Here is a 27,303-nt window from a genome sequence, read left to right on the forward strand (position 1 = left end):
TTAAACCAACCAAAGAGTGCTGGCCTTAGAACAAAAAGAAAATAACATTTGAAGACTCCCACTGTGCAGGTCAGGAGCTGTACTTCCTCAATGCAAAGTCTCTGGAAGCACAGTTCCACATTGTTGTCTGAGCTGAGCACTAACTAGCTCACAAGGGATGGAGAGTGGACATGCACATATTTTGGTATAATGGATGCAGTGTAATAGCAGACTGTATGGTCATGCATGTTTTATTCTTTCTGTTGTGTTTTCCAGAGGGATAACCCATTGGCTGATAGAGTAACAAATGAGAAGTAACCTGACTCCATTGGCCTGCTTAACCCTGCAGGGAATGATGGGAAGGGGCAGCCGTTTGCTTTGAAACAGTGGAAACAGGTATGGAAAAGCCTCTTTCCTCGTTGCCTTCTTCTATGTTTCTGCACATCTATTTCCAGATTGGTTGAAAACAGCAAGTCCTTCCCAAGTGATATCAGAATTGGAGCCATAGGCACAGGTACTGTTGCGTTGCTTGTAAGATTTCTGAATTATCCCATCTTCAAGCTGCTGTTTATATCAATACTGGAGACAGTTGTTTTCAAAGAGCAAATAAGTAACTGCATTAGGGAGAGTGATTTCCTTTAAATGTAGCATTAACGTGGCAGAAGTGCATTTTGCTTTAAGATACATTATTTGTATTGTGGGGACTTTGGTCCACCGAACAGGTTTCCAGGCAGGGGTAATAACACAATGAGCAAGGTGATGCTTTCCGGACTGACAGGTGTTGAAAGTATGCTTCTTGTGTGGAGTGGACAATTTTTTCCAGTAATAATGGGATCCTGCTCAGAAAGGCATAGTTTGATATTTTTCTAGTTTTAAAAATTTGCAAAACAGAACCTTTTTTGAAAGGAAGTTATTTCAACATGAAAATTTATAGAAAAGCATTCTTAACCATCCCTGAAGTTTCAGTTCTTTAAAAATACTCATTTTGAGTCATTGGCCTGTCACCATCAAGGTACAGTGCCTTCTCTCAGTTCTAATTACTACCTAGAAACAGGTGAGCCATATCTGGTTGGGTAGTGACTGCCTAGTGAGCAACAATTTAAGAAATTACCATATTAATGTCATTATAATGCAACTACAAAACAGTTTTAAGGCCAGAAACTTAAGTACTATGTACTGGATGATCAAAATTAAATTACTGAGGTGGGAATGTGGCTTTGTAGTAGAGTGCTTGCCTAGCATACATGAAACTCTGGGTTTGATTCCTTAGTACCACATAAACAGAAAAAGCCCGAAGTGGCACTGTGGGTCAAGTATTAGGGTACTAGCTTTGAGCAAAAGACGCTCAGGGACAGTGCCCAGGCCCTGAGTTCAGCCCTAGGACTGGAAAAAAAAATTACTTAATGACTTCACATGGCAACATTTTTTTCTATTGGATGGATTATAGATGAGGGACCATGAATAAGTTATGAAGACTTGAATTTTGCATAGGAATATTAGAATTCAACAGACTACAGGTAAAGAATTAAGAATTACGTCTTATATAACTAATTAGATGAAGTTATGGCTCCTTTATCCATTTAAGGCTGTTAGGAATGATTTTTACAGGATATTTTGAGTACTATTCTGTATTTGGTGTATTGTTGAGATACGTCTTTATTTTCATACATTAAGGGGTTCAAGGTTTTGCTGTATTGGATTTGAGACTTAATGTCATCTAAATCAATAATATATGAAGAGTCTGGTTTCCAGCTCAGCATGGAGACAGATGTACAGAGAGAGCATGTAGTCAGCCTTCCCTTTGTGTTTCACTCTATAGAAACAGTTGACAACTAACTGCATTGGCCAACTATTGACCAATTGTCTTTGCCTTTCAATACAACACAAATAGACTTTTAAAGAAGTGGCTTAATTAAGAGGAATTATCTGTCTAAAGAGGAATATCTTTGTTGTAATAGCAAAGACAGGAAACATAACAAACTTTCCACACCATAAAACAATAGTCAGCTACTAGATCTCACTTAGCAGGAATAAACTAAACACAAGTCAATTTTTAAAGGAAGTGGTTATTTGAAAATTACCTAAACCAAAGGACTAGCTGGTTATGGTATCTCCATGAGTATGAGTTTGTGTGTTTTATACATTGAGAAGAAAAAGATGAAGAAGCATGATCCAGAGGCAATGAAGCTGTCTCTGGGACTGCTTCTAGAACTGCTCTCTGGAAGAGTTGAGATGTAGCCCCCAATTGGGCCAATCTTCTGGTTCCAACGTGGAATAGTTTTGAAGAAGGCAGCCTTGGGGCAGGGGGTGTATGAAAAACACACCAAACATCACAGAAGATGCTGGAGGGCTTTGTCAGACCCACTGGCTGCCTCACACTGGGAAAGATACTAAACCAGGTCCAGGCACTCTAACCTCTAGGAACATGAGCATCTTCCTCTGTGAAAAGAATGGCAGGTAATGGTAAGGCTCTTGGGCTTGCAGGCTTTGGTGTACCTAGCCAAAATAATGCCAATACTTCATCTTATGTACCCTAGTTTCCAGGGAAAATTAAAGAGAACCAGAAGCTTAGGAATGGCCAGGGAAGAGTGTTTTTGTCATGGTGGAAAGAATAAGTTTAGCAAAGACTAAAAGAGCTCACTGAAGGATGTGGTGATGTTCTTTTCAGTAGTATGGAAATTCCTCAGTCTTGACCCACGGGCCAGGAAATTTTATTGTTTATGCAACTTACAAATTGGCTTCTTGGTAGAAGTTCCTAAGTACTTGGCCACCCATACATTCCTCTACTTTCTTTAAGCCTAAAAATGTGATTTTTAAAAAAATTGTCACAAAGGCTCTTGACAGTATACACCAAGTAACTGGCTGATTTTTTTTTTTTATTGTACCAGGGTTTGAACTTAGAATCTCTCAGCTCACTCATATTGCTTACTTGGTGGATACTCTACTACCTGAGCCATGCCTGCAGCCCTATTTTATGCTGGTATTTTGGAGATGGAGTCTCATGGACTTTTCTTCCTAGATTGGCTTTGAACTAAAAATCCTCTGGATTCACAGCTTCTTGAGTAGCTAGGATTACAGGTATGAGCCACAAGGGCCAGGCTGTACTTTTTAAACTATCCCTTTCTTAATTCTCCTTAGGGACCTCCTTCATTTATACATACAGGCTCCTTAGATCCTGCTGTTCCCTCCCCTGCCATGCACACAGTTGCAAGGAACCCTTATGACCCTGGGGCAAGATACAGCACAAGTCTGTATATTGTCATTGTTAAGCCAAGTTTTTGGGTTTTTTGGGGGTCCGATTGTGGGGCCTGAACTCTGGGCCTGGGCGCTGTCCCTCAGCTCTTCAGCTCAAGGCTAGCACTCTACCACTTGAGTCACAGCACCACTCCCGGCTTTTTTCTTATGTGGTGCTGAGGAATTGATCCCAGGGCCTCAGGCATGCAAGGCAAGCACTCTACCACTGAGCCACCTTCCCAGCCCCCTGTTAAGCCAAGTTTTGTGAGCTGTAAATTCAGTGCTGGCTTTGAAAATTATTTGCCATTTGTGAGGTATCTAAAAATACCAAGTATTACTCAACGTGGCGCACTAAACAAAAAAGGCTTGAGAATCAGATAGATCCGAATGTACAACTCACTTGTATGAACCTGAGCCATTTATTTTACTTTCATTGTATTCAATTTCCTCTGTATAAAATGGGACAGCAACACATAGAGGAATATGCTTATTATCACTGAAGGGCTACCAACTAGTTCTTGTCTATGAGGCTTCATAAGGTGATACCATGATTAAAATAGTAAAAGACTGTCAAGGCTCAGTCAGCTGATGGGGAGGTCCCTAGAGGGCATTGCAGGCCAGATTTCTTGTCACCACATTTTCCAGATGATGTATAAATTCTGGGTATTTGTTTACTGTTTTATGAAGAGAAAAGGCTATCCTGGTAGTCAAAATACATGTGTCAACATTGAGGTTAGAAGTGTGGCTCATTTGGTGGAGCGAAAGCAGCAGGTAACAAGAGTAAGTCCCAGTCTCAGACATTTAGAAAAAAGAAAAGAAAGAAAAGAAATATTATGTCAACATTAACCAATCTAGGCAGTCCTAAGGGACAAGAATACCACTCCATTCAGTCACTAAGAGGTGTTAATTGTCACATTGGCCAGTACAAAGAACTCAATGTGTAGATGGCCAGTGTGTTTTCCTCAAGGAAGGCCTATACAAGATGCCATGTCCTAAACAGAAGATGGCCTGAGGAATGTGGAGTTAGATGAGTCAAATGTTTAAGAACACAAGGCTAAGATTACTGCATGAGTTTCGTTCAAGTGGGACTGCCTAGCCAATGGGATCTTTCAGCTCAGTGGTACTTGGATGGCCCAACCAGTATTTACTTGCCTCTACATTTGCTATTCTCTACATGCCCATGTCTAGTCACTATTTTTGAATAATAACCCAAGAAAAAGCCTGACACCTCTCAATAATGTCTTTGCAGTTATTCTGTCCCTTCAGGTCTTACAGTCCTAGGAGACATTTATTTCTTTAAGATGACTGACAGCTAAGGGGGTCTGTCCTGAGCCATAATGCCTTGACCTCTCAGTTTAAGTTCTTGGAGGTTCTTCTCTGGTGCCCCCTGGTGCTGATTCCAGGATTGCTATGACATCTATGAAAGCTGTCTTTCTGGCACATAAAGGTGGTCAGTAAATGCTAGTTTATAGTTCTTCTTCCCTTCCACAAAGCATAAAGCTTTAAGACTTTTAAGGGCCATGATACTATTTATGCAGCAGACAGAGATTGCAAAAATTAAAGACAAGGGAGTGAGCAACAATATTGTTTTTTTTTTTTTTTGTTTTGTTTTGTTTTTTTTGTCAGTCATGGGGTTTGAACTCTGGGCCTGGGCACTGTCCTTCAGCTCTTCAGGTCAAGGCAAGCACTCTACTACTTGAGCCACAGTGCCACTTCTGATTTTCTGGCGGTTTATTGGAGATAAGAGTCTCACAGACTTTCCTGCCCGGGCTGGCTTTGAACTGCGATCCTCAGATCTCAGTCTCCTGAGTAGCGAGGATTACAGTCTTGAGCCACCAGTGCCCAGCCTAGCAACAATGTTTTTACTGAATATTATAACCCCCTTGTTCTCAGACCCGCACAAGATTGCAAAAATTAAAGACAAGGGAGTGAGCAACAATGTTTTGCTGAATGTTATAACCCACTTGTTCTCAACCCGCATGCTGTGAGGTCACTGTGGCCTCACTGGTTTTCATTCTGCTTTGCTGACAGATGTCATCCATACAAGCATAGGACCCTAAGTCCTGCAGAATTCTCTCATTGGGGATTACTTTCATAAACATTACTCCACACAATCCTCAATTTTGTGTGTGTGTGTGTGTGTGTGTGTGTGTGTGTGTGTGTGTGTGTGTGTATGTGTGTGTGTGTGTGTATGTCCTGAGGCTTGAACTCAGGGCCTGGTTGCTATCCCTAAACTGTCTTGCTCAAGGCTAGTGCTCTATGACTTGAGCTGCAGCTCCACTTCCAACTTTTTTGGAAATGAGTCTCATGGATTTTCCTGCCCAGGCTTACATTGAACTGCAATCCTCAGACCTCTGCCTCCTGAGTAGTAAGGATTACAGATGTGAGCCACTGGTGCTCAGCTAACCACCCTCAATTTTTAAAGAAGTATCTGTAAAAAAAAAACAAAAACAAAAAAACTTTAGGTCATTGCCTGTCCCACCCCCTTCTCCCTCCCCGCCTCTTGCTGGTAGTAAGTCTTTCTTGAATTGTGATTCTGGAATTTGCAATGATTCCAAACATTTCTGAGAGTACCCAGGGATATGGGCAAATGTTTTCATCAATGACACTGGGATACCTGAGGCTAGCCCTTCTCTCATCAGGCCTGGGGACAGGATGGCAGTTCCCCCTAACTGCTCTTCCATCTGTGTTGCTTCTGCTTCCTCCATAGAAAGATGCAGGTCAGAACCTGCCCTGGCACTGTCTCACTGAAGTTTCAAGTTTCCAAACCTCTGTCCCTTTAGTCTTTAATGAGAGTTCACAAAGACATCACTGTAGTCTGAAGTCACCCTCGCATAGGAGCTCATTAGGTGGGGAAGGAGACCATTGTCTGGTCAAGATTCCCTTCAACCTCCCTCTGAGCTAAATAAATCGTCCCTCCTCTTGCAGATCCTAAACTTACAAACCTTCCATGATATGATCAAGAGAGTAACTACTCGCCAAGGCAATGTGGATCCAAATTTAAACTTGGACATGAAGGCAAAGAATATGTACTAAAGTTTTGCGCAAAACGAGTGGTAGTACTTTTAGCAGCTCATCCTTCTCCTTTCTGTGAAGCTGCCTCTCCCAGTCCCACTTTAGTCAGACTTGTTTGGAGTCCCCCAATAGACACTTTAGACCTAACATGCTAGGCATCTGACTTCTGATGGCTCAGTTCCCAAGCAGAGACTTGTCCTCTGCAAGATTCCTCCTTCTTCTGTTTGACCGCATTACTTGATACCTCAGAGTTAGCTCTGAATACTAGGTACATTGTTGATTCATGCTCTTATACTCTAGGTTACCCATCCACCTCCCTAAAGACCTGCACCCTCCAGGCTTTGAATAAATCATCGAATTGTCTTGTGTGGGTGTTATTGTCATCAGACAAAGGTGAGAGTTAGTGAAGTTTCCCTTTAAAAGTAGGGACTCTTCACTTAGGATCCTTGTCCTTGACTTTGAAAGCCGGATAAGAATTTCTGAACAAGTCATGATGGTATGGAAACTTGGCAGAGCTTTATTGAATAAGCAAGCAAGCAGGTGAGCCAGCAAGCAGATAAAAATTAGGTAAGCAGACAAAAAGCAGACAAACAGAAAGGCAGGGGCACACTCTGACAGAGTGTGAGTGCTCTCAAAAGGGATACACACACACACACACACACACACACTGTATGCTCGTGCACGTGTACTCAGTTCCTTGGCTGTTAGGGGACTTTATATGGTAAAGGCAGGGGGTCTGGCTTCAAAGTTATACAAAGAGAAGTGTTTCATATTTGCTCTAATCACTCCTGCTGTTACTTTCTGAGTTTCTGGATGTTTGGGGACATTTCTTCCAGGTAACAATGCATCCTGCCATAAAATAGATCCTTATCCTTGAGAATAAGGAAGACATCCTATTATATACATTTTATATAAGAGGTTGCTTAAATTTGGGGGAAGCATTTTTCTCAGGAAGGCATACATTAAATCTTGGGCTGAGAAATGCATCCTGTTGTCTCTTTTTGAAGCAAAAATGGCACTTTATGTCACATTATCCTGTCTTATTTTCCCCTAACTAACTTTTCTCCCTTAATCTTAAGGGAAGTAGATGAATGACTGTCTCCTGTCTTTGGCTGTAAGCTTACCACGTCTCATTTTCCCTAGTCTATCCTGCCTCATTTTCCCCTAAATGGCTTTGATCACTTAATCTTTTTTTAATGTTTTTTATTGTGAAAATACTGTACAGAGGGGTTACAATTACATGAGCAAGATAATGAGTACATTTCTTATCAAGCATTGTTGCCTTCTGTCTTGTTTTCCCCCTACCATCCGTTCCCTCCCATCTCCACAACTACACTCCCCCCTCCACGCAGCTCCCCCTCCTTTCCCCCCTCCCCCCCTGCCTAAATTGTAAAGTTCGTTTTTCAACATAGAGTCTTGTGCATCTCATTGTTGCAATGGATCTACCTGTATCCCTATTTAAACAATTTGTTTTTTCCCTTCCCCTCCCCAAATTATATCAGCATCAAATACAGTGAAAACAGGGGTTAAACTGTGGGGGAGGGACATACTAAGCAACAAAAAAAAATCACATGGTGCCTTATGAATAGGTTAGAAAGAAAAAACCACTTGTGTCCTTATCTTGGGGTTCATTTTGCTTAAGATCATCTTATATGACCTTTTCTGCTTGTCTCAGACATATACTAGTTATTGCAAATAAGGAAACCATGGGACCTGTGTTTCTTTGGGCCTGGCTTACTTCACTTAATATATTTTTTTTCCAAGTCTTTCCATTTCCTAACAAATGGGGCAATGTCATTCATTCTGATGGAGGCATAGAATCCCATTGCATATATACCACATTTTCTTGATCCATTCATCTACTGAGGGGCATCTGGGTTGGTTCCATATCTTTGCTATAGTAAATAATGCTGCAATAAACATAGTCGTAGCTTTAGTATGGTCTTGTTTGTGATCATTCAGGTAAATACCCAAAAGTGGGATTGCTGGTCATAGGGGAGCTCTATGTGGAGTCTTTTTTTTTTTTTTTTTAAGATTGCTATGTTTTCTTTTTTTTATTGTGAAAATACTATACAGAGGGGTTACGATTACATGGGCAAGATAATGAGTACATTTCTTTTTTTTAATGTTTTTTTTTTAATTGTGAAAATACTGTACAGAGGAGTTACAATTACATGGGCAAGATAATGAGTACATTTGTTATCAAGCATTGTAGCCTCCTCCTTTGTTTCCCCTTCTCATCCAATCCTCCCCCCACCCCCCCCACCCAGTCCTTCTCCCCCCCCCCCACTAAAGTTGTAAAGTTCATTTTCAACATAACGACTTGAACATCTCATTGTTGCAATGGGTCCACCTGTATCCTTATTTAAACGATTTGTTTTTCCCCTTCTCCTCCACAAATTATACCAACATCAAATACAGTGAAAGCAGGGGTTATACTGTGGGGGAGGGACATACAAAGCAACAAAGAAACAATCTTATAAATGTGTTAGAAACAATTGCATGAAAGAAAAAAATTTGAATACATATCTTAGTGTTCATTTCCCTAACATCAACTTATCTGACCTTTTCTGCTTGACTCAGACATATACTAGTTATTGCAAATAAGGGAAACCATGTAACCTATGTTTCTTTGGGCCTGGCTTTCTTCACTTAATATATTTTTTCCCAAGTCTTTCCATTTCCTAACAAATGGGGCAATGTCATTCTTTCTGCTGGAGGCATAGAATCCCATTGTGTATATATGCCACATTTTCTTGATCCATTCATCTACGGAGGGGCATCTGGGTTGGTTCCATATCTTCGCTATGGTAAATAATGCTGCAATAAACATAGTTGTTCTGGTAGCTTTAGTGTGATATTATTTGTGAACATTTGGGTAAATGCCCAAAAGTGGGATTGCTGGGTCATAGAGGAGCTCTATGTGGAGTCTTTTGAGGAACCTCCATACTACTTTCCAAAGTGGTTGAACAAGTTTACACTTCCACCAACAATGCAGTAGGGTTCCCTTCTGTCCACATCCCCTTCCAGCATCTGTTATTATTAGAGTTCTTGATTATAGCCTTTCTAACTGGGGTGAAGTGGTATCTCAATGTTGTTTTGATTTGCATTTCTTTTATGGCTAGAGAGGTTGAGCATTTCTTCATATGTCTATTGGCCATTCTTATTTCCTCTTGAGAGAAGTCTCTCTTTAAGTCTTTAACCCACTTATTTATTGGGCAGTTGTTTCTTTGAGGATTTGTTGTTGGGGGATTTAGTTTTTTGAGTTCCAGGTATTTTTACATATGAGACCCTTGTCCATTGTATGGCTAATGAAAATCTTCTCCCAATCTGTGGGCTTTCTATTGATCTTGCTAGCTATGTCCTTTGCCATGCAGAAGCTCTGCAACTTCATGCAATCCCATTTGTCCAATCTTTCTTTGATTTGTTGTGTTTCTGGGTCTCTATTAAGAAATTTTCAGCCTGCAAAGGAGGAGGCTGCAATGCTTGGTAAGAAATGTATGCATTATCCTGCCCATGTAATTGTAACCCCTCTGTACAGTATGTTCTCAAATAAAATAAAATAAAATTAAAAAATAAAAATTAAAAAAATAAAAATTAAAAAAAAAAAAAAAAGAAATTTTCAGCCTGTGCCAAGGAGATCTAGGGTTTCTCCTATTCCATCCTGTAATGTTTTCAGGCTGTCTGCTTTGACTCCGAGGTCTTTGATCCATTTGGAGTTGATTCTGGTGCAGGGTGATATATAAGGATCTAGCTTTGGTTTTCTACAAGTGATTAACCAATTTTGCCAGCACCATTTACTGAAGAGGCTGTCTTTCTTCCATTCTATTTTTTTAGCTCCCTTATCAAAGATTAGGTGGTTATAGGTCTGTGGGTTCATTTCTGGGTTTTCAATTCTATTTCATTGGTTCTGAGGTCTCTTCTTGTGCCAATACCAAGCTATTTTGATTGTTATGGCTTTGTAGTAGAGTTTGAAATTTGGTATTGATATTCCTTCAGCAGTGTTCTTTCTGCTAAGGATCATTTTTGCTATTTGGGGTCTTTTTGTTCCGTATGAATTTTTGGATTGCCTCTTCTATTTCCTTGAAGAATGAGGTTGGAATATTGATAGGTATCACATTGAATTTGTAGATAATCTTGGGAAGTATTGTCATTTTCACAATGTTGATCCTTCCAATCCAGGAGCATGGGAGGTTTATCCACTAAGTTCTGTTTTGATTTCCTTTTTCAGGTTTTTAAAGTTTTCATCATAGAGGTCCTTCACTTCTTTGGTTAAGTTAATTCCTAGGTATTTTATTTTTTTGTGGGGCTATTACGAACCGAGTTGCTTTTCTGATTTCAGCCCGTTGGCATACAGAAATGCCATTGATTTTTGAGGGTTAATTTTATACCCTGCTACTTTGCCAAAGTTTCTAATCAGCTCGAGTAATTTGGGAGTAGAGTGCGTGGGATTCTTTAAATACAAGATCATGTCATCTACAAAGAGGGTGAGTTTTACTTCATCTTTCCCTATTTGGATCCCTTTTATGTTTGCATCTTGTCTTATTGCTGTAGCTAGACATTCTAATATAAATTGAAGAGAAGTGGAGAGAGTGGACATCCTTGTCTCTTTCCTTAGTTTAGAGGAAATGGCTTTAGTTTTTCACCATTGAGTATAATGCTGGCTGTAGGTTTGTCATATACAGCCTTTATTGTATTGAGGAATGTTCCATAGATTTGTAGTTTTTCCAGAGCCTTCATCATAAAGGGGTGTTGGATCTTGTCAAATGCTTTTTCTGCATCTATTGAGATAACCATGTGGTTCTTAGCCTTGTTCTTGTTGATGTGATGAATTATATTAATTGATTTGCGTATATTGGACCAGCTTTGCACCCCTGAAATGAATCCTGTTTGATTGTGGTGTATGACTTTTTTGGATGAATTGTTGAAGTCGATTGGCCAAAATTTTGTTGAGAAGTTTTGCATCAATGTTCATCAAAGAAATGGGTTTATAGTTTTCTTTTTTGATGAGTCCCTGACTGGTTTTGGGATACGGGTTTTGATGGCTTCATAGAAAGAGTTCGGTAGGATCACTTAATCTTAAGGGGAGTAGATGAATGAATATCTCCTGAATTTGCTGTAAGTTTTCCATACGTCTCATTCTCCCCTAGTCTATCCTGGTTCATTATCACTATTGTTATCATCTTAGCAAATTATCCTCAGTAACTCTCAAATCTTTTTTGAATTAGTGGCAGCAACTCCTAAAGAAGAAGAGGAATCATAGGAAGTCAGGGAGCACAGTGATCATGGTGTGGAAACTGCACCTTTCTGCCTTGTTAATATGTATCTCAGGACTATTTGTTGACTATTGGAGTAATAGCAGTGTCTGTTATACAAGGAAGAATGGATTAAAAAAGAAAAAAATTCAGATGCCGAATATAGAGGAAAGTCAACAAAGCCAAGATACCTATTTTGCTGTACTTCTATTTATCCTTAATTCTCTAGAATAGTTTTCTACTTTACCTGGATGATTCATTCTTTCTCTTATCTCTGCTAATCGTGTCTGCACAGTACACTTGAATTCTGTTTGAATATCTTTATTACCCTTACTGTCCCCAAAGGTTTCCCCTTACCCCAGTAATAGTACTGGGATTGATCTCAGGGACTTCATTCTCACTCCCCCTGCCCCACCCCAGTGTTATCCTATGTCAGTCATACCTCTACTTCCACTTTGGTTTTTTTTTTTCTGTCTAAATAAAGCTAAGAATCTCCTGGTTTAGTCTGCCTAGGCTGGCTTGAAATTGCAGTTCTTAGAGCTCAGCCTCCTGAGTAGCTAGGGTTATGGACCTGAATCATTACTGACCAACTCCCAAGGATCTAGAAGCTATGGTCAAGTTAAAGAATAGATACAGAGATTTAGGAAAATCCACAATTGACTAACTACCCTGGCTTAGAGGTAGTTAGGGACTTGCCAGTTGTGTTTATTTCAGAATAAATATGACAATGAAGAGTCTTGGCTAACATTGACCAAAGTTTTTTGTTGTTTTTTTTTTAAAGTGTGCCAATTTGTGCACTGGTGGAATTTTATTGGCTCAACCAGGAAGGGGTTTGCTGCATTATGGGAGGGTAAGAATCGCAAGGACCTACCAACAATTGGAGTCAGAAGCCTGAACTCCACTTGAGGCTCCGCCTCCTGCTACTGCTCTTCTGCTGGTCAGATCCAGACTTGATGTCAGAGCAGCCAACAGTACCCAAACTGTGCTCTTCATGGACCTCACTGAGAGACTATACAGTATGATACAATTTTAGAAGCATCCTAGTTGTATGGCTTGGGTGAGACCACTCCTGGCTTACTCAACTGAAACATGTAAGACTGGGGCAGATATTGAAGAAAACATTTATTGCCATGGAGACCTATCTCATCTCCAGGAAAACAGAGAGTTAATTGGCTCACAGGAAGATGATCTGTTTTAATGGATTCTAGCCAAAATGACCTAAAAGATACTTGTTAAATTGACCTAGATGATCTCTAGTTCCACATCCTATAGTTTTACAATTTGAGCTATTATGTTGATGCATTACTTAAATTGTCAAATATTATATATATTATGGTGTATGTATATATAAAATGATGCTTTGAAATATGACTGAATTGAGCTAAGCATTATTTCACAGACTTACTAATCTTTTTTGTGGTGAGAATAAGTCAACTTGAACAATGCATACTAACTACAATCGCCGAGTTGCACAGTAGAGCTCCTAAACTTACACTTTTTAACAGAAATTTTATTACTTTTGACCAATATCTCTCCAACCCTTCAACCCATCTAAACTCCTGGTAACCTCTATTCTACTCTGCTTCTTTTACTTCAATTATTTTTATTCCACATGAGAATGAGAGCATGTGACATTCGTTTTTTGCTGTCTGGCAGTGTATATAATAATCTCAAGATTCAACTATGTTTTAGATGGTAACAAGATTTCTAAAAAAAAAAAAAGTACTGAGCTAGGCACCAGTGGCTCACACCTCTAATCCTAGCAATGCAGGATGCTGAGATCTGAGGATTGGGTGTGGTTCAAAGCAAGCCTGGGCAGGAAAATCCATAAAGCAATTAACCACTAAAGTGTCAGAAGTGGAGCTATGATTCAAGCAGTAGAGTGCTAGCCTTGAGCAAAAAGCTCATGGACAGCACCTGGGCCCTGAGTTTAAGCTCTAGGACCAGCACCAAAAAAAAAAAAAAAAAAAAGAAAAAGAAATGAAATGAAAAAAAAAGAAAAGAAAACCTACTGAATAGTATTCCATTGTGTATATATATCATCTTCCTTCCTCCCTTCCCTCCCTTTTTCCCTTCCTTCCTTCCTTCCTTCCTTCCTTCCTTCTTTCCTTCCTTCCTTCCCTCCCTCCTTCCTTCCTTCCCTCCCTCCCTCCCTCCTTCCTTCTTTCCTTCTTTTCAAACTGGGATTGAACTTGGGAAGGTGTTCTACTACTTGAGACATGCCTCCAGCTACATTTTCCTAATCTAGTTATCTATTGATGGACAATTAACTTGATTCCATATATTCGTGTTGTAGGTGGTGTTTCAAGGAACAGGAGAGAGCAGACACATTTCAACACATATCTTCCTTTGGCCATATGCCCAGAAGTGGGATTTACTGATGATACATTCTTAGTGTTAGCAACCACTGGCTCTGACAATCTTGCCTCTCCCATCTCCAGTAAAGTCTTGGAGTCCCAAAGGGACTAGTAGGATGACTTTGGTCCTTTGCTTGTCCACAAGCCACACAATCATCCATACTTACAGAGAAATCTGCCATGACTGGAGGAATAGGGCAAACCATCAGAATCCTAAGTGGCATGCATGCATATGGTATGCCAAGGGAGAGCTGCCTGGGAAGTAATATGAGGACCTCAATTTTTCTTTTTTCTTTTTTATTTTTTTTGGGTCCGGTCATGGGACCTAAACTCTGGGCCTGAGGGCTGTCCCTCAGCTCTTCAGCTCAAGGCTAGCACTCTACCACTTGAGCCACAGCGCCACTTCCAGCTTTTTTCTTATGTGGTGCTGAGGAATCAAACCCAGGGCCTCGAGCATGCAAGGCAAGTGCTCTACCACTGAGCCACCTTCCCAGCCCCTCAATTTTTCTTAATTGAGAATAGTCAGCAGGAGTGTGGTTTCAAGACCAAGCAGGTGTGTGGGATTAGATTGTCAAGTTTCTCGGCCTTGAATTGTTTGCTCCATAAGGAAATTCAGATATAGGGTAGAGAATAAGGCAGAAGGAAAGCAGAACAGCAGTGAAAACAAGAGAACAATTTATTGAGTGGGTGCCAGTCAGTGTGGACACCTGTATGGTTTTGTTTTGTTTTGTAGTGAGTAGAATTCTCTTCCTGTTCTTGTGCCACCTAGAGCTTTGTGACTTGAACCCTTCTGAGCTCTAGAGCACGTCCTTTCTTAGGGAGAGGGCAATGTGCGGCCCCCTATGCCTGCCCACAGCAGCACTTCAGCAGGCGATCCTCAGATCCTTCAAGGCCATGTGATTTTGCCTTCTGACTTCCTTCACAACTGCCTTCCTTTTCCTCTCTAGAGGCTCACAAAAACATTTGAAAATTCCTTGCATTGTCTGTGGGGGTGGGGGGGCCTGGAACTCAGGGTCTGGGTGCTGTCCCTGAGCTTTTTTGTTCAAGGTTAACATTCTACCTCTTGAGCCACACCTCTATTTCTGGGACTTTATTATTATTATTATTATTATTATTACTGCTGGTTAATTGGCAATAAGAGTCTCATGGACTTTCTTGCTCTGGCTAGTTTTGAGCCACAATCCCCAGATTTCAGTCTCCTGACTAGCTAGGAGTGTAGCATGAGCCAACAGCACCTGAGTACATTGTGGATTTTGTTTTTAAGGGTTTTAAAAATAGTGGTTGTAAAGGTGATAAACAGAGGGGTTACAGTTACATAAGTCAGATAATGAATATATTTCTTTTTTCTTTCTTTCCTTTTTTTTTTTTTTTGTCAGTTGTGGGGCTTAAACTCTGGGCTTGGGCACTGTCGCTGCCCTCTTCAGCTCAAGGTGAACGCTCTACCACTTGAGCCACAGCACCACTTCTGGTTTTCTAGTGGTTTATTGGAGATAAGAGTCTCACGGACTTTCCTGCCCGGGCTGGCTTTGAACCTTGATCCTCAGATCTCAGCCTCCTGAGTAGCTAGGATTACAGGCGTGAGCCACGGCACCCAGCTTGAATATATTTCTTATTGGACAATGTCACCCCTCCCCTCACTCTCCTAGGTTTTCCCTCCCATTCCCACCCACAAGTTGTATAGTTAATTTCCCACATGGTGTCTACTGAGTACTACTGCTCCATTTCTGTGCCTCTCCTCCCCCATCCAAAGCCAGCTAAGCAAGAAAAAAAGAGAAGAAAACTAACAAGAAAAAACCCTCCTGTTTCCATTTCCTATAGTTCATTTCAATAAATATTATTCTATATACACATTGTCTTTTTTAATTGGTTGGGGACAGGGGCCTTTAAGACCACTCTGGCTTCCCAGAAGACAGACTGGGGCCTCTGCCCTTTCTGCTAGCAAGGCAGCCATTAGTGTCATGGAAGCAGAGCTAGGAGGTTGGCCTCCCTGTGCCTGCCCACCACTAGGACATTTATGCCTCATTTTTCTGCTGCTAAGGATGCCTCATGCTGAACACAGGTGTCACCTCAGCTCTGATGTGTACATTCATTCACTGTGACACTTGCTGTGGCTGTAAGTGATAGGAGGTGATTTAGAAGAAATTTTGGTCAGAGATAGTGGGGACTGAACCCAGGGCCTCACATACACTAGGCAAGTGATTGGCCTACTACTTAAGTTCTTCCCAAGCCTGGCTGCCTCCCTCCTCTTCCCTCTCTTCTCTCTCCCTCTCTTCCTCTTCCTACTCTTTACCTCTTTCTTTCCCCTTCCTTCCTTCCTTCCTCCCTCCCTCCCTCCCTCCCTCCTTTCCTCCCTCTCTCTCTTTCTTTCCTTCCTTCCTTCCTTTTCTTTCTTTCTTTCTTCCTTCCTTCCTTCCTTCCTTTCTTTCTTCCTTCCTTCCTTCCTTCCTTCCTTCCTTCCTTCCTTCCTTTCTTTCTTTCTTTCTTTCTTTCTTTCTTTCTTTCTTTCTTTCTTTCTTTCTTTCTTTCTTTCTTTCTTTCTTTCTTTCTTTCTTTCTTTCTTTCTCAAATAGAGTCTCACTGTGCCAGGGTTGGCTTTGATCTCTTTCTTTTTTTTCTTTCAGATAGTCTCACTCCCCCAGGACTGGCTTTGAACTTGTGATCTTCTTTCTTCTGCTTCCCCAATAGCTGGTATTACAGGCACACATCACCAAGCTCAGATCTAAGAAATCTGAAAAACTGTACCACAAAATTCAAAATTTACCTTTTTCTTTTCAGTACTAGGGTTTGAACTCAGAGGCTCATGCATGCTAGACAGGCACTCTACTGCTTGGGCCACACTGCCATCCCTTTATGCATTGGTTATTTTCAAGATATAGTTTTGCCTTGTGCTCAGGCTGGCCTAGACTGCCATCCTATTTGTGATTCCCCACATTGCCGGAATGACAGACATTCACCACCATGCCCTGCCACTGGTTGAGATGAAGTCTTATAAACATTTTATGCCTAGCTAGCCTCAAATCATGATTCCCTCAATCTCCGTTTTCTGCTTTTATAAATTAGCTGAGATTGCAAGCTTGGGCCACTGGACTTGTCTCAAAATTTATCTTTTTATCTTTTTGTTTCAGAGAGGGAGTGTTTTGAAAACAGGGTATCAGCTAAGATTGGACTTGAACACACTATGGATCCCAATACTGGCCTTGAACTTACAATACTCCTCTCTCAGCCTCCTGAGTACTGGGATTACAGACATGCATACCATACCCATCATTTATGATCATCCTCAAGTGTATGCCTTAGCAGCATTAGATACATTTACAATATTAATCTCCCCTTTACCACCATGTATTTCCAGAACTTACCATCTCAATCTGAAGCTCTGCTAGTAAGAATTTCGTTTCCCATTCCCTCCAGCTGCAACTATTCTCTATTCTACTTTTTGTCTCTGAATTTTTCAGTTCAAGTGCCTCATATGAGTGGAATACAATAAATGATCACATCTGTTTCACTATATGTATCCTTTGTGACTAGCTTATTTCAAGAACATAATATTTTTGAGGTTCATCCATGTCATAGTCTGTGTCAGAGTTCCATTTCTTTTCATGCATCTATAATATTCCTTTCTATATACATACCATACTGTTCATCCATTCATCTGCTGATGGCCACAAATGTTGTTTACACCTTTTGACATTTTTGCTTAATGCTGCTATGAACACTGGCATAACTTTTGTTAAAAAAAATGGGTCAATATATTTAATTCTTACAGCTCCAAGTAGTAACGCACATTTTTTTCTTCAATTTACGGAAGAAGAAAATAATGGAGCTGGTAGTAGGGAGGCCAATATTCCTACCTGGAGTTTCTAATTATACTGTACTCTGAATAAATACTGTGCTGTCCTTAATACAAATATTTGTTCTTTTTTTCCTTGAGATTATTATATCCTGGATACAACATATGCATTATTTCTAAGTCCTGAAGACAGCTTTATAAGAGAAAGGACTATTATCCTATATATAAAGCCATTAGTGCTTGGAGAGGTGAAATGGTGTTTACAGAAATGTCCCCAAGTTGTACTTGTCTTTTTGAGTTCACAAAGTCATAATGCATCAGGAACCAGAGACAGCCCAGTTTCTTCTGGATTGACCATAGGATAGAAGCCATCCCTGAAGCAGAACTCAGGACCACTGTTGGATGGGATGAGGGAGGACTGGGATTTCACAGCTATAGAGAAGTTCTAACTTAGGTTCCATATGAGACCAGGAATTTTTTTCTGTTAATAAAGAGAAAGCATATATATATATATATATATATATATATATATATATATATATCTCACCAAAAAACTTTTGATCAATGACTTGTGCAACAGAGATAGAACAACATGGTCTATTCTTTTGTTCGCTAAATTTGGAAAATATGCCAAAAAGAAAGTATTCAAATTTTACACAAAGAAAACCAAGCATCCACATTTGCCTAATTGATGAAGACTGACTCTCACAACATCTGAATCATGTAGGTATTTATATCACATTTTGCTTCTGTGGCGAAAGTGAATGTCCACAGAACTTTGGGCAAAGTTCTTTCTCCACTTTTGGGACTACTTGTGCCCGTTGGTGCTTTGAGACTCAAAACTTTTTCCTGTCTGGTTAATTTTGTCTCCACTTTTGTTTTTTATAGCTAGCACACAAAGATACTTCAGACTACCATTTTACAAAAGATTGAAAATTACCAGTGTGTATAACCGTGGTGATTTTTCCTTCTTTGGTTTTGCAGCCTGGGAAAATGGAAGATAACATATCTAACCAAAGACAGCGGACCATGTCAACAACTGGAGAAGCTCTATATGAAATCCTTGGTCTGCAGAAGGGAGCAACAAATGAAGAAATTAAGAAAACCTACAGGTACAGAGGAAGCACAGTGATGACATTTCCTGAGCTTCTGGTGATAGTTGTTTTGTGACTGGCAAGTGGCTCTGGTTAGACATAAGCTTCTTGTGGACACCAAGTAGTCTGAATTTTTGACACCAAATGTCCTTGTCTGCAACATAGACAATTAGGAATAAACAGACATAGCAATGATTTTATGAATCAATTTGGTGATGGCAGCTAGGACTTAGGAAAGGATACCCTAGTGTTGTGGATCTGTAAGGTCAGAGCAGAAAGAGGAAGGAAGGGAGAGAGCAGACGAGGGGAAAGGAGAGAACCAATTACAACCAATAGCTGTGATTTAATTTACATGATATAGCATCAGTGAATCTGGAGGAAGGATGTTTCAGTAAGAGTGGATTTGTTCCTATCCACTATCCACCAGGGTGGATTTAACGCACTATTCAAGCCCTAACTTTGAAGTTTCATATCTATCTAGTCTAATTCTACATTAGCTACATTTGAGAAAAATAAAAATATCCATTTATCTAACACTTAGAAGAATAATATATATTTCAGGCTGGGAATGTGACTTGGCGGTAGAGTGCTTGCCCAGCATACCTGAAGCCCTGGTTTTGATTCCTCAATACCACATAAACAGAAAAGGCTGGAAGTGGTACTGTGGTTCAAGAGATAGAGTGTTAGCCTTAAACAAAAAGAAGCTTAGAGACAGTGCCTAGGCCCTGAGTTCAAGCCCTGGGATTGGCAAAAAAATAATATGTTGAAATATATATATAATAATAATATCTTGAAAAAATATATTAATGCAAAATTATTTATTATAGAAAAAAATTAAATTATGATTATAGAAGTTTAAGGTGTTTGAGTAGGCAAATTTTTAGTTATTTTCTTTATGAATTAAAAAAATTTACCTGGTATGGTTTAAAGCCTCTTTTAATAACACTGTTACAAAAAAATGAGCTCTTACCTTATTACATTTATGATTCTGCTTTTACATGACATATCTGATCTATATAGATTTTATTTTGGTATAAACAAAACTTTTAATAAACCATAAATAAAGGAATAAGATAGGATTATGGGTTTACTTTTTTCTGAATCACTAGTCCCCCAGTATTTATTGAATTATCCATTTTTATCTACTAATGGGACATCCATTGGCCTTTAACTGAATTTCACCAAGTGATAAAACTATAGAGCCTGTAATGCCTTCAAGAAACTTGTACTGAAGAGTAAATGACAGAGATACAGCTGCCTTTCTGTGAAAAAAATGGGATCTGGCTAAAATCATTATCAGCCTTGCAGCTTATGTCTCCCTCAAGTGCTAGACAGAGAAAAGTGCCTGCTTTTCATTTTTCCCTATTGGAAGGTAGTGGCCCCGCTCTCTGCAAACAGAAGGTCCTTGCTGAAATCTAGGTAAGAATCAAAGCAATTGTGTCCGAACCGACAAAAAATGCTCCAAAGAGAAAAGTATACTAGACTACTTTGTCATTCTTTGTGTGTTGTGGGTTGTGTGTATGTGTGGGGGTGGGGTGGGGGGACTTTGTACGGGGTTGGGAGCACCTAACCTGGGGTTTGAACTCAGACCCTGTGTGCTGTCCCTGAACTTTTTACTCAAGGCTAGCACTCTTCCACTTGAGCAACAGCTCTACTTCTGGGTTTTGGGTGGTTCATTGGAGATAAGAGTTTCATGGACTTTCATGTCTGGGCTGGCTTTGAACTACAATCCTCAAATCCCCACCTCCTGAGTAGTTAGGATTGCAGACAGGAGCCACCGGTGCATGGCCCTTACAATTCTTAAAACTCACTTTACGAATTTGACTTTTAACTGTCTTTATTAATTTTCAAAGTTAAAATTTCAGGTCATATCCTAATTGAGGCATTAATTATGCTGGGCTGTTTGCAAGTTTAATAATTACAACATAAATCTTTCCATGTAATCAGTGTCTTGCTATTAATTTTGTTTTAATGTCATACAAATATTATTTTTTCAGCTGATTAGGGTACTAGTATGCTGCCAAAAGCATCTATTTCTATCTAAATTACACATTTGTATTCTGAAAGTTATTCAAAATGTATGAGCAAGCTGCAAATCCACTGAGAATATTCTTCTTATATTCTGAAATCTGGATCAAAACAGAGACAACATGGTGGAATTAAAATTCAGTGAAATTTAATAAAATTACCAACTCTTGAATCCATTCACAGTTTGACCTCTCATAGAATTTTTGGTTGTTCTGTTGGAAATAAGATTGAGTTAAAAGCTTCTTTTTCTTCTTCTTCTGAAAATCTCCTTTATTATACCTTTACTTATGTGTTTATTGTGCCAGTACTGGGGCTTGAACTCAGGGCCAAACATTCTTACTTAGCTTTTTTTGCTCAAGGCTGGCACTCTACCACTTGAACCACAGCTCCACTTCTGGCTTTGCTGGTTAATTGGAAATTAGAATCTCAAGGATTTTTCTGCCTGGGCTAGCTTTGAACCATGGTCCTCAATCCCAACCTCCCAAGTATCTAAGATTTCAGGCATACACCACCAGAGCCCAACTTTGGCATCTTCTTTATATTATATTTTAATTTTGTGGAGATATTATAGTCATTTGATTAAAATAAAAAAACATACGACTAGTTATGAAAGAAAGTCTCCCTCTTACTTCTTATTCCCTCAGAGGAAACAATGTTATCAATTCTTTGCATATCCTTCCAAAAACATCTTATGCTTACCTGAGCATATATAGAGACCTTCTAGTCTGAGAAAGACTGAGTAGACTTATTTTTACTGGATAATCATAACTCTAATCCTTAGAAAAACAATAGAAAAGACAACCAAAAGAGAGCTCTGACAGGTAAAGGATAGTAAACTGGCTATGAACATTGCATTAAAGGAACAACACAGAGTCAGGACATATTTTTTATTTTTTAATTTTTTTTTCAGTCGTGGGGCCTGAACTCTGGGCCTGGGCACTGTCCCTCAGCTCTTCATCTCAAGGCTAGCACTCTACCACTTGAGCCACAGAGCCACTTCTGGCTTTTTTCTTTTTGCTTATGTGGTGCTGAGGAATCGAACCCATGGCCTCAGGCATGCAAGGCAAATGCTCTACCACTGAGCCACCTTCCCAGCCCCAAGTCAGGACATCTTATGACCCCTCTCCCTTCACCCATCTGGGCCTGTCTTTTCCTATCATCCAATTTAGAAATCCTCCAGGGAGCCTTGTGCTCTTCCAAATTGATCAAAAGTCCCCCAACAACATTAGATAAGCCATGCAGAATAGCAAGAAGGGTAATGCTTTCTTTTTTCACCAGGCTGATACATCCCTCTCCTATCCACAGACCCCATCTGACAAAGGACATTATAACAGGCACCAGCCAGTAACTGCAGTAAAGGCACCCAGCTTAGTGAAGCTCCTTTCAGCTCCTCAGATACTATCACCAGGTACCTGGAGGCTCAGAGGCAAGAGGCAAACCTTACAGATCAAAATATCACTAAGGGGTCTGAAAATTATACTACCAGTGAAATTACCCAAGAAAATAGGATGAAACCTACAGGGTTCTATAGAAAACAGCATTTCCTAGCATAGAAATAGAGCCAGAGTTCCTTAGAATAATAGCAAAATGTCACTATGTAATTAAAGTCACCCATCAAGAGAACCAAGAAAATCACAACTTAAATGAGAAAACCATCATCTGACTCCTACAATGACATGAGACAGATTCTAGAATTCTCTGACAAGTGTTCAAAGTAAGCATCCTAAAAAAGATTTAGTCAACAGTTACAAATTATTTTGAAGCAAAGAAAAATGCAGAAAATCTAGTAAATAAGTAAAAGTTATATACAGAAAAAAGAAAGTCAAATGTATTCATAAAAGTGAGAAATAACACTAACTTGAAAGTAGAACAGAGCAGATGCAAGACAAGATCAGTGAGATTGAAGATAGAGCAATAGAATTTGCCCAATCTGAACAACAGAGAGAAAGTCAGTCTAAGCAAACTTTGGGACATTCACAAAAAGATTCAGGATTATGTCATGAGAGTCTTAGGTGAAGAGGGAGAGAAAGAACAGAACTGTAAGAGTACTTGAAGAATGAATAGCTGAAAACTTCCCACAGTTGACAAAAGGTATAAACTTAGAGATTCAAAAAGCAGACATTTAAACTGTAGGAACTTTTCACTTATCTCCTGTTAGCTGTACCAGTCAGTGATAAAGTAGAATTACAAGTTGTATAGGCTTTATTGTTTATTACTGGTTTATGACTTTAATAAAATGTAATTATGAACAACCAGCAAGGTGTTTTTAACTGTGATGATTGCATAAAAAAATCTCAATATCCAGAAGCACATGAAGTTTCATTTTTGTAAAACTGCAGCCATCTTGGGACCTTTTAACACACACACACACACACAAACACACACACATTTAAACTCAACCAAGCTGTAATAAGTGTAATGGTAACTGTTTATACTGTGGTATGTTTTGGATTATGCAAGGCAATGAATGCTTTCTTTTCCAGTTGTCTTTGAGAATAAAGGAGAAAGAAAATCTTCAGATGCAATGATTTTGTGTAGCATCTTGTTTATCATGTTTTGTAAATAATGAAGTAGCTTTGATCAATTCGATTTAGAGATGGACTGTAACTTTGCTTACAAAAATTGCTATTAAACTCTTGCTTCAGGTGTTCTAATTTTTTGTGAGCACACTAAAAGCAAAAAAATAAATGTGAATGCAATGTAAAAAAACAAAACAAAACAAAAACAAAAACCAACAGCAGAAATACTGAGATGAACCCAAAGAAATCTATGTCAAACACAACAGAAACTCATGAAAATTAAAAGCAAGGGAAAAATCTTGAATGCAGGTAGGCCAGGGAGGAAGGATGCCTTACCTGAATGACAATATATGTCTTGTCTGAAGTAACAAAGGCCCGAATGAATTGGGGAAAACATTTTTCAAGTGCTGAAAAGCAAAGAATGTTCAACTACAAATGTAGTAACTGGTGAACTAAACTTCAAGAATTAAGGGGAAATTAAAAATTCTCAGATAAAGGAAATCTGAGAGAACTTGTCACTAGTAGATCTAATCTTATGAATGATTTAATGAAGTTCTTGAAAAGAAAAAGAAATGATAAATAATCTTGACTATGAGGAAGGGAAAAAACAATGAAGGAGGTATAAATTTGGGTAAATAAAAAACTATCCTCATGAGCTTATAAAATATATATGATGGGGGCTGGGAAGGTGGCTCAGTGGTAGATTCCTCAGTGGTTCGATTCCTCAGCACCACATAAGCAAAAAGAAAAAAGCCGGAAGTGGCGCTGTGGCTCAAGTGGTAGAGTGCTAGCCTTGAGCTGAAGAGCTGAGGAACAGCGCATAGGCCTAGAGTTCAGGCCCCACAACCGGACCCCTCTCCCCCCAAATATATATATATATATATATATATAAATATATGATGAATACAAAAATTATGCCATCGTTTCCCTTCCTTCCCTCTTCCTTTCTCCCTCCTCTCTCTCTTTCTCTCTCTCTCTCTCTCTCTCACAATACTATTCAACCATTAAGAAAACCAAACAAAATAACATTACAGATAAGATTGGGATTCAACCAATAAGAAAGCTATACAAATTAACACTACAAATAAGATTTACTTTAGGAAAGTTCAACTAATTCACAGATGGAGAAAAAAATGAAGATCAGAAAACAAAATTAAAAAATGATAGACCTAAGCCCTATATTTCCATTTTTATACAAATAATGATGTATTATCTTTCCTACCCTATACATTTTAGCACTGTCCTTAGTAACAGTTTATAGTCAGTTTCCTCATTCTTTGCATACTGCCAATGAAGACCATGACACAGATATCCAAGAATTTAATCAATTTCTATTGGTAGATGTTTAGGCTGTTTCCCTTCAAGGTTGCAATATGTGTGTGGGGCGGAGGAGGAAAGGGGAGAGTGGGGCTGGGGAGCTTGAACTCAAAGGCTTGGGCACTGTCCTTTAGCTGCTCTACCTCTTGAGCCACAGCTCTACTTTTGGTTTTTTAGTGGTTAATTGAATTTAAGGATCTCTTGGACTTTCCTTCCTGGGCTGGTTTTGAACCATGGTCCACAGATCTCAGCCTTCTGTGTAGCTAGGATTACAGGTGTGAGCCAATAGCCCTTGACAAGGGATGTCTTTTTCAACCAATTTTGAGCAAAGAAGCTCTCTGAGAAGAGAGGGAAAGCCCATTGCTCCAGAAAAATAGATGGAGGTGAGGAGAGGAAGCAATCTTGGCTCTTATTAACTTCCCATTTTTGCACCTGCTGATCTCAGATTCCTGGAGCAAGGATTCAAAGGACCCAGCTAGAGCTGAGTCACGTGTTTATTCAAGTCAACTATCTCTGAGGTTTGAAATCACCCCTCCCACTACCACTGACAAAGGATATAGGATGCAACTCTTCCAACAGGAAATGAGGAAGTGTTCTCCAAGATGGGAGTACACAGTTGGTAAGGAAATTCTTGGCACCTCTAGTCTTTTATTCTTTAAGAGAATCACCATTAATAATGGATTCAAAGACCTGCCTTAGTCTCTTCTGTACCTAAAGCTAAGGTAGGATTTGCAAAGGAACTTTTTTCTACATTTTTCTGAGACTCAACTCTACTTTGTTGAGTAGCTAATAGATTGGAGTTCCCTGTGGCCTCAAAGGCAGCAGGGGAAGATGATCAGACGAAGGCTTTTATCATGTCAGCTTTTCAGGTACTAAAGCTCTTGCCTCATTGAGATTTTTGTAAAAAGAAATGAGATCAGTGTTTTTTTCAAGGTATGTGAAGCCTTTTATAGAAAAGCATGGTGAAAATAACCAGGTACTATTGTGATTGAAAAAATATCCCATCATCCTTATGCCTCTAAAATCACCTTGCCATTTGATGTTGCTGTTCAAAATCCATTTATCTCTTGTGCAAGGTTGAACTTGAGGTCTGTATTAAACGTGATACGTCTCAGACTGAGAGACTGACTCATCGTAGTGAGTCCCATCCGGGACCCTCACTAGGTGAACAAGCCTACCTAGCATCACAGAACACCATCAGTCCGTTAGGTGTAAAGTTTAAGGCTCACTTAATCAAATATTCTTGTTTCTGGGCTAAGTCTCTTAATCCCTACCAGAGCTTCCATGAAATGGACAACTACTTTTTTAAATTTTATATTGCCTGTGCATCTTTACCACGCTGTCTGAAGGAAACTCATTTACGTTACGCTTTTAAGGTTCTGATATATGTTGAATGGCTATGAATTTATCTTTCACTTATTTGCATTAACTTGACGTTGGCATGTTTTGCCTTCTCATCTAATTCTAATCATCTAATCATAGTGCCTTCTCATCTAATTCTAATCATCTCAGCTAATCTCTGCGTGCACAAAATATTGGAGTTAGAAAGCTAATTACGGAAGTTGGTGAAGGAGATAGACACTAATGAATGGTAGAACAATGGGCTCATTGAGAAGATGGTGGCTGTGTTGAAATGAGGGACGCAAAGATTGTTCTGTCTATGATTTCAATGCTCAGGTCTTTTCAAATGACTCAAGACCTTGGGTCTCCTCAAAGTTTCCATCCCCTATTTCCTTCTCGGGATCTCCTGGAGCCGAAGAAGCAGTTCACCCGTAGGATTGTCTGCCTCCCAGCCATGCTTCTACTCTGCCCTTGACGATGCTTTGCCATTTTCTTAGTGGGAAAGGCCATCATCACTGCCACATCCAGTCCTGAGCTCCAGACTCTACTGTTGCAGCTCCATTACTGCTCATCAGGGCATAGCTGGGAGGTGTCTATTCTAAATGTGGTGGCCACAGCAGAGACTCACTCCTCACCACTGTCTCTGAGTCCTCTGACCACTCTTTAGGCTCAGAGGTCCCATCTTCTATTTATCTTGAGACTTGAAAGCCACCATGGGCTGCTGGTAGTGCCAGTGGAAGGTGCCAGCTCCCTCCTCCTCACCATACCCTATGTGTAGAGTCTTCTGTGAGAGACAAAGGCTGGTAGAAAAGTTCCTTCCTATGCTCCCCTCTCCTCACCTCCCAGCGAATCACAAAATTGGAAGAGACTAGTTTTGTATATCAGCAGTCATATCTGTGCCTCATAGATAAGCTTCATCTTTCCCTATTGACAAAACTCCACATACTTTGGTTCACAGGGTATCAGGGGGCTCATTGGTTGATTCTTCCATTTCATTCAATGTCACTTTCTGGAACTTTCTGGAAATTTTCTTCCAAATTTAAAGAGGTGAGTTGCCTCAGAGTAGACGCAAGTGAGGCAAATTCTATTTCCACAAGGAGCAGAAAAGAGTCTCATTTCTGTGACAACCCCAATCTGTAGTGTTTTCACCCATCTTTATTAGCAATTATAGGTAAAAACAGAGGCTGCTTATGAATAAAGTGTAAATGTCAAGGGAATGCACGGTTAATAGAAGTGTTGTAAATATTTACAAGGCAGAGTGGTGATTCAACCTCACAAGATTAATTGAAATTAATCTCTATCAGGCACTAATTTGCTTCCTGAGTTCTAAAACCTTCCACTGAAAAGAGGAGTATATGAGGCCATGTTGGAGTC

The 27,303-nt window shown here is 39.7% G+C and overlaps 1 protein-coding gene across 1 annotated transcript in view; it reads left to right on the forward strand.

Annotated features, from left to right (window-relative positions):
- Positions 1 to 259: 259 nt before the first annotated feature.
- Dnajc5b (DnaJ heat shock protein family (Hsp40) member C5 beta) overlaps positions 260 to 27,303 on the forward strand; it is a 63,198-nt gene continuing 36,154 nt past the window's right edge. Inside the window, exons 1-2 of the mRNA XM_042666706.1 lie at positions 260 to 375; positions 18,615 to 18,742. Coding sequence (XP_042522640.1) covers positions 18,624 to 18,742 — 119 coding nt within the window. The 5' untranslated portion in view covers positions 260 to 375; positions 18,615 to 18,623. The remainder of the gene's footprint in view (positions 376 to 18,614; positions 18,743 to 27,303) is intronic.

Source organism: Dipodomys spectabilis, unplaced genomic scaffold (assembly GCF_019054845.1).
Source record: "Dipodomys spectabilis isolate Male_0828 unplaced genomic scaffold, ASM1905484v1 ptg000015l, whole genome shotgun sequence".
NCBI lineage: Eukaryota > Metazoa > Chordata > Mammalia > Rodentia > Heteromyidae > Dipodomys > Dipodomys spectabilis.